This window comes from Anguilla anguilla, chromosome 17, assembly GCF_013347855.1.
Source record: "Anguilla anguilla isolate fAngAng1 chromosome 17, fAngAng1.pri, whole genome shotgun sequence".
Taxonomy (NCBI): Eukaryota; Metazoa; Chordata; class Actinopteri; order Anguilliformes; family Anguillidae; genus Anguilla; species Anguilla anguilla.
In genome coordinates, this window is record NC_049217.1 from 15,689,839 (window position 1) to 15,703,151 (window position 13,313).

The 13,313-nt window shown below is 45.7% G+C and overlaps 1 protein-coding gene and 1 long non-coding RNA gene across 3 annotated transcripts; one reads left to right on the top strand and one right to left on the bottom strand.

Moving 5' to 3' along the window:
- Nucleotides 1–1,329: 1,329 nt before the first annotated feature.
- On the bottom strand, nucleotides 1,330–5,228 carry zgc:193811 (uncharacterized protein LOC559801 homolog). Of its 2 annotated transcripts, XM_035399042.1 has the most exons (5): nucleotides 4,858–5,228; nucleotides 3,998–4,177; nucleotides 2,711–2,827; nucleotides 2,249–2,340; nucleotides 1,330–1,660 (listed from the first exon to the last, which is right to left on the bottom strand). In XM_035399042.1, the coding sequence occupies exons 1-5, from the start codon at nucleotides 4,963–4,965 to the stop codon at nucleotides 1,345–1,347; spliced, it is 813 nt and encodes a 270-aa protein (XP_035254933.1). In that variant the 5' UTR covers nucleotides 4,966–5,228; the 3' UTR covers nucleotides 1,330–1,344. The 2 variants fall into 2 exon arrangements, with proteins under 2 accessions (XP_035254933.1, XP_035254934.1); XM_035399043.1 differs by lacking the exon at nucleotides 3,998–4,177.
- Nucleotides 5,229–8,566: 3,338 nt separating this feature from the next.
- On the top strand, nucleotides 8,567–9,850 carry LOC118216469. The gene is made up of 3 exons (XR_004763018.1): nucleotides 8,567–8,646; nucleotides 9,416–9,540; nucleotides 9,778–9,850. It is a non-coding gene; the product is annotated as an uncharacterized LOC118216469 (long non-coding RNA).
- Nucleotides 9,851–13,313: the final 3,463 nt, after the last annotated feature.

Consider the following 13,313-nt stretch of genomic DNA (forward strand, 5'->3'; position numbering starts at 1 on the left):
TCGACCCCCTGACCTCCAGTCCCAAGAGATTCTTAAAAAAAAAAAAAGGAAAAAAAAAAAGCTATGTAACCATGGTGACCTTGTACATCTGCATACTCGACAGTGCACCCATTTGACTAGGTATAATTCTATTCTCTGCACATTACATAAGTAGAAGATAATAGAAACATAGCTAGTTTTCTATATTTAGCCCAGAGAGAAGCCGTTTCGCCCACACAGAGGCCACATGCAGGTGACGGATAAGCTCGATCCAGGGTGACTCTAAATGAACAGACACCGACACCAATCTGCATCAAATCACCCATTCAAAGATATTGCACGGGTTCCATTCAGCGGTCATATTTTATTGGCTCAGTCAGGTCCCTGTGATTAGTTCCTCTCTTCAGATATTACTTAAACTTTATGAAGGGCAGGGCTGCGCACATTTCCAGCGCAGGGAGGTCGGCTGGACGCGTTCGCGAGCGACCCTGCCAAACGGCGCGTTTATACGGGCGCTTCTCCGTGCCCTTCACGCCCCGACGCTCCTTTCAAACCAGCACCTGGTGGTTCAGTCTGTCTGTCAAACGGGCGATTTATTTGTGTGCATTAACCTCTGTTTTTACCTCCTCCTCAGTCTTTTCCCTGTGTATATTTATCTGGCTATATTCATCCTCTCTCTCTCTCTCTCTCTCTCTCTCTGTCTGGCATGCCGCCTGAGGGAAGGAGAGGGGGAGGTGAGAGAGAGAGAGAGAGAGCGAGAGAGCAGGTGGGCGGAAGAGAGAAAGAGAGAGGAAGGAGAGGCTCCAGTGGATTCCAAGGGTAATTTGCGATATGATGCCAAATAACCTCTCCGCTCCACCCCCCCCCCTCCCCCCCCCCTCCCCCCCCCCCCCCTCTCTTTCATTCACTTTACAAAAGCCGAGTCGGCACTGAGAACAAAACGACTGCTTTCCTTTTCACTTCCTGGTGCCTGCAACCGTCAGGCCGACCTCACGCTGCGTGATTCCACAAACATATCGCGACCAAATTCGGTTATATGAGGGGGTAAGGTTTTTTTGTTAAAAAAAAAATAAATAAATAAATAATGTTAATTTAAAAATTCTAATTCGTCCTCTCCGTCTCTTAAATCTCTGTCTCTACAGTAAGTATATACAGTATATGTACACGCCTGTCTTGGCTTCTTCCTCCTTTTTTTCCAAATAAAGAAAAAGAGCGTATCCACTTCATCCTGTGTGGCCTGCCATATCCTTCTTCTGCCTGGTCTGCTGCGTCCAATCCACCCCCCCAGCCCCTCCTAGAACCCCTGCCCCCCCCCCAGCCCTTCCCAGCCCCCTCCCTCCAGCCCCTCCCGGCCCCTCCCTCTTCTCAGATGAGGGCCATTTTGTTCCCTCCGTAGCCCTGGTTCTCCGTGCTGTACATTTTGGGGACCTTCAAGATGTGCCCGTAGAGGTCCCTGCCGGCCTGCGCGGCGGTCCAGTCGGGGAGCTCCGGGACGGGCGCGGCCGGAGCGCCGGCGGGGGCGGCGAAGCTGTCCCGGTACACGGTGGTGCGGCCCCCGTGGGGGACGTGCTGCAAGGGCCGGTGCAGGAAGGGTTGCAGCGACGGCGCGGGCAGAGTTTTGGGAGGGGGCATCCTCCTGTAAGCTTCTTCATCGAAGCTGCTGGGGGAGAAGAGCTCGGACCTGCCGGGGGGGGGGGGGGAGGGAGAGGTCAAAGAGGTCGTCGGCATGGGAACCGCCAACCAAACTTGAGAGGCTGCGTGAAAACATCAGCGTCAGCATCGCCGGGGATAAAGGAGGCAATTATCGTCCCAGAGTCTGGGCACCTGAGTTACACCGTGTGAAACTTGGGTTATAGTGTGTGTGTGTGTGTGTGTGTGTGTGTGTGTGTGTGCGCACGTGTGTGTGTGAGAGACCCTGAAGTCCAGAAATATTTTTAAATGGATGCAATCTGAATGCACGAAAGACAAATGTTTAGAACAGTTAGCTGACTACCTCCTTAATTACTCATACTGATAATCCGATTAATTTTACTGTGCCCGGTCTATACAGTGCAAATGCATTACCTTTCAATTTTACATTATTTTCATATAGTAATCTGGATTATTTACTGAAACTGTAACCTGCACAAACATGCAAGAAAACCTAGCACAAAAATGCAAGGTTATAAATGTGAGCGTAAGACTAATTCATACCCTTCAGTTCCCCAACTGTGATAGGGCATGGAAGCATACCGGTATTTGTCTTATATCGCCCTCTTGTGGATCTCACCTGCCATAGCGCCTGTAGTCCGCATGGGTAGTGCTGATGCTGGGCATGTTCAGAGCAGGGACTTTATCTGTCTCAAACTGTCTACTCAGTGCCTGTGTGAAGCACAAACAAACATTCAAATGTAATTACAGACTATCTGGATCCATTAACACAAAAGGATATGAACGCATTCAAAAAATATCCACCCTAATTAAGTAGTGTCAATGGCATTATACATTACACAATACATAGCTAACAGGACCTAATTTCCTGTATAATACGCATTTGTATATATTTTAGACACGCTCCGAAACTTTTAAAAGCTGTTTACATTAAAACTCAGCTGTCCACAACACTGTCCCTCCTAGATTTCAAATCTCACAGTTCTGAGATCGAGAGTCCATTGCTCTATCCACAGCACCCCTTCCAGCCCGCCCCCTCCCCTCCCGGAGGCGAAGCCCAGCCCATTACCCCTCTCCTCACCAGCAGCGGGGTGTAGTGCTCAGCCTCCGACCTCTGGGGGGCGCTCCAGCCCCTGTAGCGGTCCTGCATCTCGCTCACGGGCGGTGAGATCATTCTGGCGGTGTGACAGTCCCTCAGCTGGGGACACAGGAAGTGGCCGTGAATTTCCAACAATTCCCCACACACAACAGGAAACGCTGACTTTCAGCCCCTTAAATGTCACAGTCAGAGGCAGAGGACTCGTCATAAGCAAACACACCAGCAGCTTTTTGGGTAAGGAACTGGCCTCCTAAAAGGTTCCTGGTAGGGCACTGCCTTGAGCAAGATATATTGCTTCAGTATATATCCAGCTGAATAAATGGATGTAAAAGTTGTGTACATCGCTCTGGATAAGAGCGTCTGCTGCAATGACATGTAGTTTTATTTCTGCAATGTAATAAAACTGTATACTAGAGGCCCCAGAGTCACCAAGGGTTCGAGAGTCAGTATTTCCTGATCCAGAAAAATCACCTCCCTAAATCACACAGAGGAGAGAGACAGTCTATAGACTAACATGCTTGTGATATCCACATACAGTATGGATATAAGGGCATAACTATGAGAGATTCACCATACTGCAACTACATTTGAAATGTGTGTACTATTACTGTTATGGTATCTATTATTGTTAATATTCCTAAAATCATTTTTAGCTTCCATCCTTGTGTGTCCTTTCCAAAAACATATGGGGTAATTGGTGGGGTTTTTCTTATGATCTGGTTTCACAGATACATATTAAGCATAACCATGGACTAAATGGGGTTTTGTATGGAGAATCTCCATTGAAAATAGAATTTAGTCTAGGACTAGGCACCTACACAGCTACCAACAGTACCTGGACATCCACTGTCTGGGCTGTTGTACATGGTTTAAATTAGGCCCCTCAGTTCCAGTGAAGGTAAATCTTAATTCTACAGCATACGATCACATACTAGTCAATTCTGTATTTCCCCAACACTTTGAATAAGGCCCTTTTCTGTTTCAGCATGACAATGCCCCCGGGCACACAGCGAGGTCTGTATATAAATTGTTTTAGTCAAAAACGGTGTGGAAGAACTTGAACTTGACCTGCACAAAGCCCTGACCTCAACCCCATCCAACACTATTGGGATTAATTGGAAAGCTAACTGCAAACCAGGCCTAATCACCAAATCAGTGCCCAACCTCACTAATGCTCTTCCGGCTGAATGGAAGCTAATCCCTGCAGAAATGCTCCAACATCTGGTATAAAGCCTTCCCAGAAGAGTTGTGGTTGTTCTAGCAGCTTACCCTATCGCCAAGCTCGTCCACAAAGTTGACGGTCCAGTGCGGAACAGCCTTTGAATACCGCGGGTGAGTTAGCGGACCCGCCAGCGCCTTCCTACCGTGCTCCAGCCTAACCAAGGAGGAAAAGTGCCCGCTCGGCGGCACTCGGCGCGGCTGACGGAGCAGCGGGGGGAGGAGGTCACCCTAAAACACCCGAGGGAGAGGGCGGGGTTAGGCCTTACTACCCAATGGTCCCCATAATGTATTAGCTATGCCGCAATAGCGGTAGTGACAAAACGATGCATTGGCTTATGTTGGATGTGAGCATCTGAAATGTAATATTGCCATTGTTTGCCATTAATTTTCGGGTCAGGTCATTTTTTAGGTTTACTTAGGGTTACAGACCCTACAGACCTCAGGTAAGGCCTCCATCGTGCCCGGCTGAAATAGCCCGCCTAGAATTGATTTAAAAAGCTATCCCGTACATATCACAGCAGCGACAAAGACAAGGGCATTGAAAAAGGACACTGGTAGCTAGCAACATGCTAAATACATGTACAAAACAGCCTATAACAACGGCAGTAAATTACATGATTGTGCTCACGTGACGATATTATTATTATTATTATTATTGTTGTTGTTGTTATTATAATAATGAAGAAGAAGACTTTGTCACATAAATATGCTCCGGCTTTTAACCTCTGCTCTGCTTTTGAACTACTCTCATTCCCCATTTGATGTTTGTAACTCGTCTACTGTAACTTTGTGTTTTATGTCAGGTCCCCCGTGCATATTTCGATCTCAATAGGGTTTTTAAATAAAGGTTAGCTAAATAATAAAGAAAAAAAGAAAGAAAGAAAGAAGAAGAAGAAGAAGGAACGCACCCGTTGACTTTCGATGTTAATGTCACTTGGCAACGGCCCTTTGTAAACGTGTCCGATACCGGTACTTGTTTGGTTCAGGCTTTGACACTTTTTATCCAACACATCCATTTCTCCAGCGGTGTAACAAAATTCCACAAAAAAGAATAGCTTCACAATATAATGTCCCAACTCTCGTTTGCAGATGCCCAGCTAACTAGGCTATGTTACCAATGTAGCAACTCAAGCAGCTAACGTAAGCGAATAAAATATAAACTAGCCTATAGCAAATAGAAGGGAAAAATCAAGATATTGTAACTGTGAATTGATCACTAGACTATACACACTGCCACTGTACGAAAAGATAACTGAAGCGTGCGTTAGCTTGTAGTTGCTTATGGTTTCGAAGTTTGTTTGGACTTTATCACCATGGAAATACCGCTACATTCGTAAGAAATTGATCTCCCTACCTACAGCAGGCGTATCAACCGGTATCAACCAATCACCTCCACAGCACATTTAAACACGTGTAGAGCTATGCGGTAGAGGTAGACTACAGCAGGAAAACTGGAAGAAATAGAACAGTCTAAAAACATTATCATTGCGCCGAGCAATCCCTAGGATGAACACGGAAACCACTGAATGGTTTGCTATGTAAAAAAAATGACGACAGTTTACAAATAAAATAAGTTAGTCAAACACAACGTTTGGATTCTGACCGTGGGCAACAAGACCAACAGTGTTTTGTTTGTTATTTTTATTTTATTTTTTATTACATTTTACATCAAATAATTACATGTTCGATTGACTGCATTTTGTCACACTTCGAATCGATGCAAAAGAGAATAGCCGGTAGGATTTAGAAACAAATAGCCTAATCACATGGTATAGGCATACAAATCTAAGCAAGTTAGCTGTTCCTTACACTACTGAGAAATTGCACAGCATGACTTTCTCATCGAAGATGATTTATCATTATTTAACGAATTGCGCGGGGCTGCCGGGTCGTGGCCAGTAGCCTATAGTAGTCTATGGGAGAATGGACTGCCATTTCAGCAGGCAGATATAAATAAGCAGCCCAGTAGGTGACGTCAGATATGACATTTTTCAGGCATCTGAGAAACAACAAAAAGTATATCATTTGAAACGTTGCATTTCACAAGTATTAGGTAGCCTACAAAAGTATCAAGATTTAATTGCGCAAAATATAGTGTAGGTCTACACGATAATCTGTCCATGTGGCCAAGTAGCCCATGTTTGTAAAACTGAATGCTGAACGTTCCCGAACACAAATTAACTAAAATGTAAGGATTGGCTTTGGCAAAACAATATATGGGGACATGCGTAGTCCAAGTCCAAGGCAGGAAAGGTGAGAACTCCTGTAATTAATTTACAGCGGGAAATCAATATCACTTCTTAAAACACATCTATCCCTAAAGAATATATCCGGACAGCCTCATTATCAAATGAATGATTTGGCTTTGGCTAAGTGTAATATAATGGGTAAGGAGATGGTCTTGCAACCTGAAGGTCACAAGTTCGATTCCCAGGTAGGCCGTTGTACCCTTGAGCAAGGTACTTAACCTGCATTGCTTTCGTATATACCCTGCTGTATAAATTGATACAATGTAAATGCTTAAAGCACAAACTAGCCTACTATTATCCTTGAGCATGATCACAGATGGGCACGCGCATTTTAAAAATCTAAATACGGCTTGCTGTTACAGCCAATCTGAAAATTGTTTCTCTGTTCATGGCTAACCTAAAAAAAGTTAAGATGGCATCTTGTGCTATTGTGGACACCAAGTTACGATGACGTCAAACTCATATTAAACTCATGCTCTTCATACAAGGCAGCTGACTTCGTATTGGGACACAACCATTGTATACAGTAACTGCAAACTTTTTAATACCTTAGACATGGGGCATTAGTATTGCTGTAATTCATGTGAACCTGATTCACTAGCTCTGGTGATTTTTTGGTTTCTGTGACAGTCACAGAAATATTTACTCTTTTAGGCGCCCTCACGCTGGTCATCACAGATCGATTGCAGAAGAGTTGTGATTACATTTTGCCTTGCTGACATGTTAGGCTATAGCTATTTACACGCTAAAAAAAAATTCCTCAGCCATTTTATTGAGAATGATTATCCATTGCCATGGCCTTTGCAAATGTACTGTCTGTAACTTGTATAGATGGTACATTAGTGACTGGATTGGGCGTGGCAGGTACAGAACAGCTTTGAGAATGCTTGATGACAAGTCATTCAGCCCCTTCCTGTTTAGCCTACTTATTTATCATCGCTACAAATTGAACCTGGGGCACTTCTAGTACAACCATTGTAATTCTTCTCATCTGGTGTCTCATTTTAAAGAGCGAAGTTGCTTTCAGGATCAGGATCTCAATGCAGACTGTTTATAAAACAACTACTCATGATCAATTCAGACATTAAAACTTATTTCTCACATAAAAATAACTTTAAAAAATACTTTAAACTACTTTTAAAAAAATGTTCAGAAATAAAATTATGGTGAATATAAAGGCAGAATGGTTCAGAGAGTGAGAAAATAAATTTAAATAATCTAACCTTTTGAAATGAAATGTGCAATGTAAGGCTTGTATACTTGAGTAAACTTTCATATTATTACACCTGACCATATACCAGTTTTATTAATAGATTTGCTCAGTTGTAAAGCTCTATGACATAATAGATCATTGAAGCACTATGGCATCACAGCACCAGTGGTTGTTTTATACCTTGTGTGAGGTATGATAAAAGCCAAGCCTTAACCATAAATATTCAGAGTCAGGCATTCATTTCATTAAAGTGAAAAGTACAGCTTGTGCTCTGGCTTCACCCACTCGGTGAAATTTTAGCAAAAGTATTAAATGTCTGCTTTTCAGAAGAACAGAGCTGGAGAGAAGAAGAAGAAGAAGAAAAACGGCAAACCTGACAGGGCTGCTGCAGGCAAGTCTGCAGAAATCTGCCATCTGAGATATTTCTGTTCCTAGTTTGATAGACTAAATTGGACTTAACAGACAGCTTGTCTGTCAGTATTAGGCAGATTCTTGGAAAATCATAATACAGTAAATCCTTACTTGGTTTGTACAGGTGATTATGTTGGTTTTCAGAATAATAAAAAAAGCTTTTGTCGAGTGGAAACTGATAGAATAAATAATTACCTTTTCTCAAAAACCACTCTTGTAGTTTATGGGTAAATATTCGTAGTGTATCACCCTTGACGTACAAAAAGTCATTTACTTCCATCTTTATTTCCCCCAAAATATTTGACCGTAAATTAAAATGTAAAGGCATCATATCATTGTGTATTGTACAACAGTAAGTGTGAATTGTTTAATGACCAATGACAACAATTTAACAATATGTGTTTACGCATATAATGGGTTGCCATGCTTATATTGCACATATGCACACACACACACACACACACACACACACACACTTTAAAATCCCAGTGCTGGCAAGCTGTGCAGCCTTCAGTACTGGTCATCCTGCTGAGATCCAGGCTCTTGGAAAGTGAAATTTCACTGGAAGATTTCAGGCCGTGTTCAAACCTTCGGGGATGACTTTCACAGCGTCGCTGCCCACTCCTCCAGCCTCTGTCCCGGCTGAAAAGAGGAAACGCATCGCCTCTCCCTGCGCCGCCGGCAGCAGAACAGGAAGCCGCCGCGGCTGCCGCGACCGCGTCGTCCACCTCCTGGCTCTTCGGCCGTACAAGAAGCTGGAGATCCTGGCGAGACTGTGGAAAGATGGGGTCAGCACCAAGGCCCTGTGGAGCATCCTGCAACAGGTTAGAGAGGGAGGGGGCACTCTGGAACAGGTTAGAGAGGGAGGGGGTAGTCTAAAAAAGGTTAGAGAGGGTAGAACACTCTGGAACAGGTTAGAGAGGGAGGGGGCACTCTGAAACAGGTTAGAGAGGCAGGGGGTAGTCTAAAACAAGTTAGATAGGGAGTACAGCACTGAAACAGTGGGGGAGGATCAGTAGGACAGAGGAATAGCCAGCTTTCTGACATCACAGGAACATCTGTCTCACACTCCAGGCTGGTCTGCTGTGCGGGTGGTAACAGACACAGCAGGCAGGAAGCAGGCTCCAGGCTCCAGGCTTTAAAGCCGTGCCTCCCCTGGAGGATCTTCCAGATGGAACACAATATGATCAAAGCAAAAATTACCGGCCATTGCCGGAGCTACAAACGGGTGTAGAGTTATCACCGTCTGTGGGTGTCTGTAGCAGGCCTACCCCGTGCTCCCTTCTGAGCACACCTGCACCAGTCTGCATACCCATCTTGGTCCCAAAAATAAGAAAACAAACTATAATCTGATTGGGCGCAACCAGCTCCAGTCCTTTCTTGTTTGTGATATCATAGATGCTATATCATGCTAGGAATAGCTGCAGTGAGCTGCAATGGAAATTCAACTATCGCTAAACAGGCTATCGTCAGGTGACCAATCAGAACATGAAGGCAAACTGCTACACCCTAAATCACACTCTCTATCGCCAGGTGACCAATCGGAACGTGAAGGCAAACTGCTACACCCTAAATCACACTCTCTATCGCCAGGTGGCCAATCGGAACAGGAAGGCAAACTGCTACACCCTAAAGGAGAGTCTGTACTGGGAGGTGAACAGGAACTGGCCGGGGTATTCCGAGGATGAACGGAAACAGCTGGAGCACATTGTGTCTCGGTAGGCCTGTGGGTCTGGCGTATCTTAATAGACCGCACGCATGCTGTCAGTTACGGTGTAATGGTGCTGTTAGTTCCCAACACAGTTTTTCCACCAGTGACAAATTTGACAAATTAGTGCTCCCAAAGCCTCCCGTACACCTGTAGCCACACGAATGACTTTGGAACTGCTAAATGACTTCACCGGTCGGCTCGCGCACTGAGGTTTTAATGCTTCTCTACGTCCTTTTCCCTGCAGCAAATTGGAATCTTTGGCGAATAGCACCCGGAAAGAAAGGTGTCTGACATTGCAAAAGGTGACGTCGTCTCCCTTCAAACTCACGAAATATGATCAACGCAGTCCTCTGGACCCCAGCTGGGAACAGGCACACCCACAGCACACTGTCTCCATGGTAACGGCTTGTATGTCCAACCCAATGCTCTCCCAGGAGGACTCCTTTGACCCCTCCCCCAAGCTCAGCTTCAAGTGCCTGAGCTGGCCTGAGGAGCTACGTTTGAGCGCGTTAGGACACCGCGGAGGCCCCCGTGAGGAGGAGCCCACCCCCCCGATCCTGTGCCCCCCCAGCGCCGATCTCGCTGAGGAGCCGCCAGCCTCCGTGGACCAGAGGGAGGGGCTAGGGAGCAAGGAGGGCGGTGCTTCCACCGGACCCGGAACATCCAGATCCAACGAAGGTGTTCATTACCATTACCTCGTTTATCACGTGCGCTTAAAGGTTAACACTGGTTCTGTGAAATCCAAAGGAAATTATAAAGGAAAAAACAGTGCACTATGTGTCGGATACAACTCCAAATCTGGGCCTCATGTTGACACTTCCATTTGATTGGCCTGTGTGACCTCACCCTGCGTTCACACAGCGAGCAACTCGGTTAGCCAGTTGCCGGAAGTCCATTCGTTCTCTGTGTAGCCGAGCGACAGCCTGCAACCTCAGCAACTTGGTAACTGAGCAACCGAAGTTGCCTGAAAAATGTTGCCCATGGTTTATCACAGTTTATGCTCCTGTCCAACCGAGTTGCCTGCTGTGTGAAAGCAGGGTTAAACATACATTCATTCCCTTGTGACTTAAAAAACTCGCTTCCCTCTTCAGGAACTGAAAAAGGGGGCGATGACCACACAGAAGTGTCTAGTGCCGTGCCTGTGGATTACCTTCAGTAAGTAAAAACTCAGTCAGTAAAATTCTTTTTGAAAACTCACCAGTCCTGTCTCGTCTCCTTTTGCTCCTCTGGCACAAACTGATTTGTAATGAATAGCCAGGTAAAGACACGGTGTGCTACTCCAGTCAAAAGGACCTCTCTGACGGAGAGCCGCAAAAAACCATGGGCTGGCTGTATTACAAACATGATGAAGACTAACCCAGGCCCATGAAGCACATACATCACAACCCAGCTCTCCCTCAGTGACATTTCACATTCACTTAGCAGATGCTCTTATTCCACAGTGACTTAGTGAAGTGGAGAACATCAGTGTTACTCTCAGGAACGCATAGGTGCATCATTACCAAGAAGGCACTGAAGACCCATTTATAATCAATATGTGTTAAAAAATCATGTTAAAAATTAATTAATCAATCAATTAATCAATAACAAATACAACTAGTGTTGCAAACAAAACGATGGCGGACACTGAGGAAAATCTGTGCCCTGTTTCAGATTCTCTCAGGGCTCTCTGTCCTCCTTCGCTCCACAGGAAGTACGCGCCCATCGCGTGTGCGGCCCAGCGGCGGCGGTACGCGGCGGACTTGCGGGCCGAGCGCGGCGAGTACGCGGCTCTGCGGCCGCTCGCGGACGCGGCGACCCAGCACTTCAGGCAGCTGCACGCCCAGCTCTGGCGTCTGGAGCCCGGGACCGGAGAGCTCTGCGTGAGGACGGGCTGTGCGGTATCGGCGGGCAGTGGGGGGGGGAGGGGGGGGGCAACCAGAAACATGCACTCCTCAGCCCCCAGTCTGGCCACTACCCCTGTGTGCCCTCATAAACCAGTGCTGTGGGGACATTTTTTTTGTGTCAATGTGGGGACATTTTTTTTTTTTTAAGTGTCAATGTGGAGACATTTCAAAAGCGTCAATGTGGGGACTTTTTTTTAAGTGTCAATGTGGGGACAAGTTAAAGGCATCAATGTGGAGATATTTCAAAGGTGCCAATGTGGGGAGTGGGATTTCAAAAGCTTGGAGCATTGGTCTTTTCTCTCACTCCAGTTTTGCTCACTCGCAAGCTCTGTGCATGAGCGGACAGAAAACAGCCCAGTAGGCTGCACTGGTCAGGACCAAAGTATAGTCAAGGGTGGGGGGGGGCATGCTGCTTTAAGGGGGGTACTGATTGGTCTTTCATTTTCCAGGCTGTGTATGATGAAGTGTGGAGGGAGTACAATCACTTGAAACAGGTAAGTTTGCAAAGAAAATGCAGACTCATGTCTTTTACCGTTAAAATAACAGATGACCAGAAACCCATTTAGCATTGTATATTTCTAACATGGATGCGCGGTCAGGGTAGGCAATAATAATACTGCACAAATGTTCATTAAATGGTTTTCCAGGGACATTTTCTGCAGTGTAAATGTAATTGCATAGTGGAAAAAAAATGCATTGTGTATATTTCAACATAGTGTAAAGGTTTTTGGTCTTATAAATAGCAGTCACCTGTGGTGAGGTACAGTATGTAGTTTGGAAGGTGCTGGGTTAGACACGCCCCTAAATGCAGAGAAGTCCTGTGCCTTTCCATCCACCAGTACACACCGGTAAATATTCTCTGTGCACTGAGTTTCTCACCAGTACACACCGGTAAATATTCTCTGTGCACTGAGTTTCTCACCTGTACACACCGGTAAATATTCTCTGTGCACTGAGTTTCTCACCTGTACACACCTGTGAATATTCTCTGTGCACTGAGTTTCTCACCTGTACACACCTGTGAATATTCTCTGTGCACTGAGTTTCTCACCTGTACACACCTGTGAATATTCTCTGTGCACTGAGTTTCTCACCTGTACACACCTGTGAATATTCTCTGTGCACTGAGTTTCTCACCTGTACACACCTGTGAATATTCTCTGTGCACTGAGTTTCTCACCTGTACACACCTGTGAATATTCTCTGTGCACTGAAGTGAGTCTCCCATCTGTACACACTTGTTCATTTTCCCAGTGCAGTGAAACAAGTCTCTTACCTGTACACACCTGTTCATTTTCCCGGTGCTGTGAAACAACACTCCCATCTGTACACACCTGTGTACGGATGAAGGCAGCAGTGCTCTGTGGATGTCCTGACAGGATGTCCCCAGTTTGACTGTTTGTGTGAAAAGTGTGTGTGTGTGAGAGAGAAAGCTCCACCCAAGAGCGGAAGCTAACCATGTATTGGGCACAGACTCGATCTCAGTGTTTGTGTGTCCGCAGTCCATTTCCACCTACCCCGAGGTACAGAAACGCTGTCATTACCTCCATGACAAGCTGGCCCACATCCAGACGCAGATCGCCCGGTTCGATCGGAGGCGGATCTGGACCTCGCAGTTCCGCCTGGACAAACGGCCCCCTGCGTCCCACAGCTTTCCGACGCGCCCCTCACGTTACTTCCACCCATAATTCCTCTGGCTGCAAAATGTATCAACAGATTGCACTGTTTCCATTTACAAAGATACACTTACCAAGCGAAGCCCATCACTTTGTATGAAATGTATGGAGTATGGCAAACATTTCAGTTTAATTTACATTTAATTAAATTTTGGCACTTATGCAAAGGATTTGAACCAATGGTTGCAGCTTCATTATTTCAGAGGAGCAGATGTGCC

Bases quoted from the DNA above. Each gene is read 5' to 3' on its own strand.
- zgc:193811 (XM_035399042.1), bottom strand. From the start codon at position 4,965: ATGGATGTGTTGGATAAAAAGTGTCAAAGCCTGAACCAAACAAGTACC. The intron at 2,828-3,997 runs GTAAGCTGCTAG...CTGTGTCCCCAG, and splicing joins TGGACGAGCTTGGCGATAGG to CTGAGGGACTGTCACACCGC. The intron at 1,661-2,248 runs GTGAGATCCACA...CCCCCCCGGCAG, and splicing joins GACTACAGGCGCTATGGCAG to GTCCGAGCTCTTCTCCCCCA.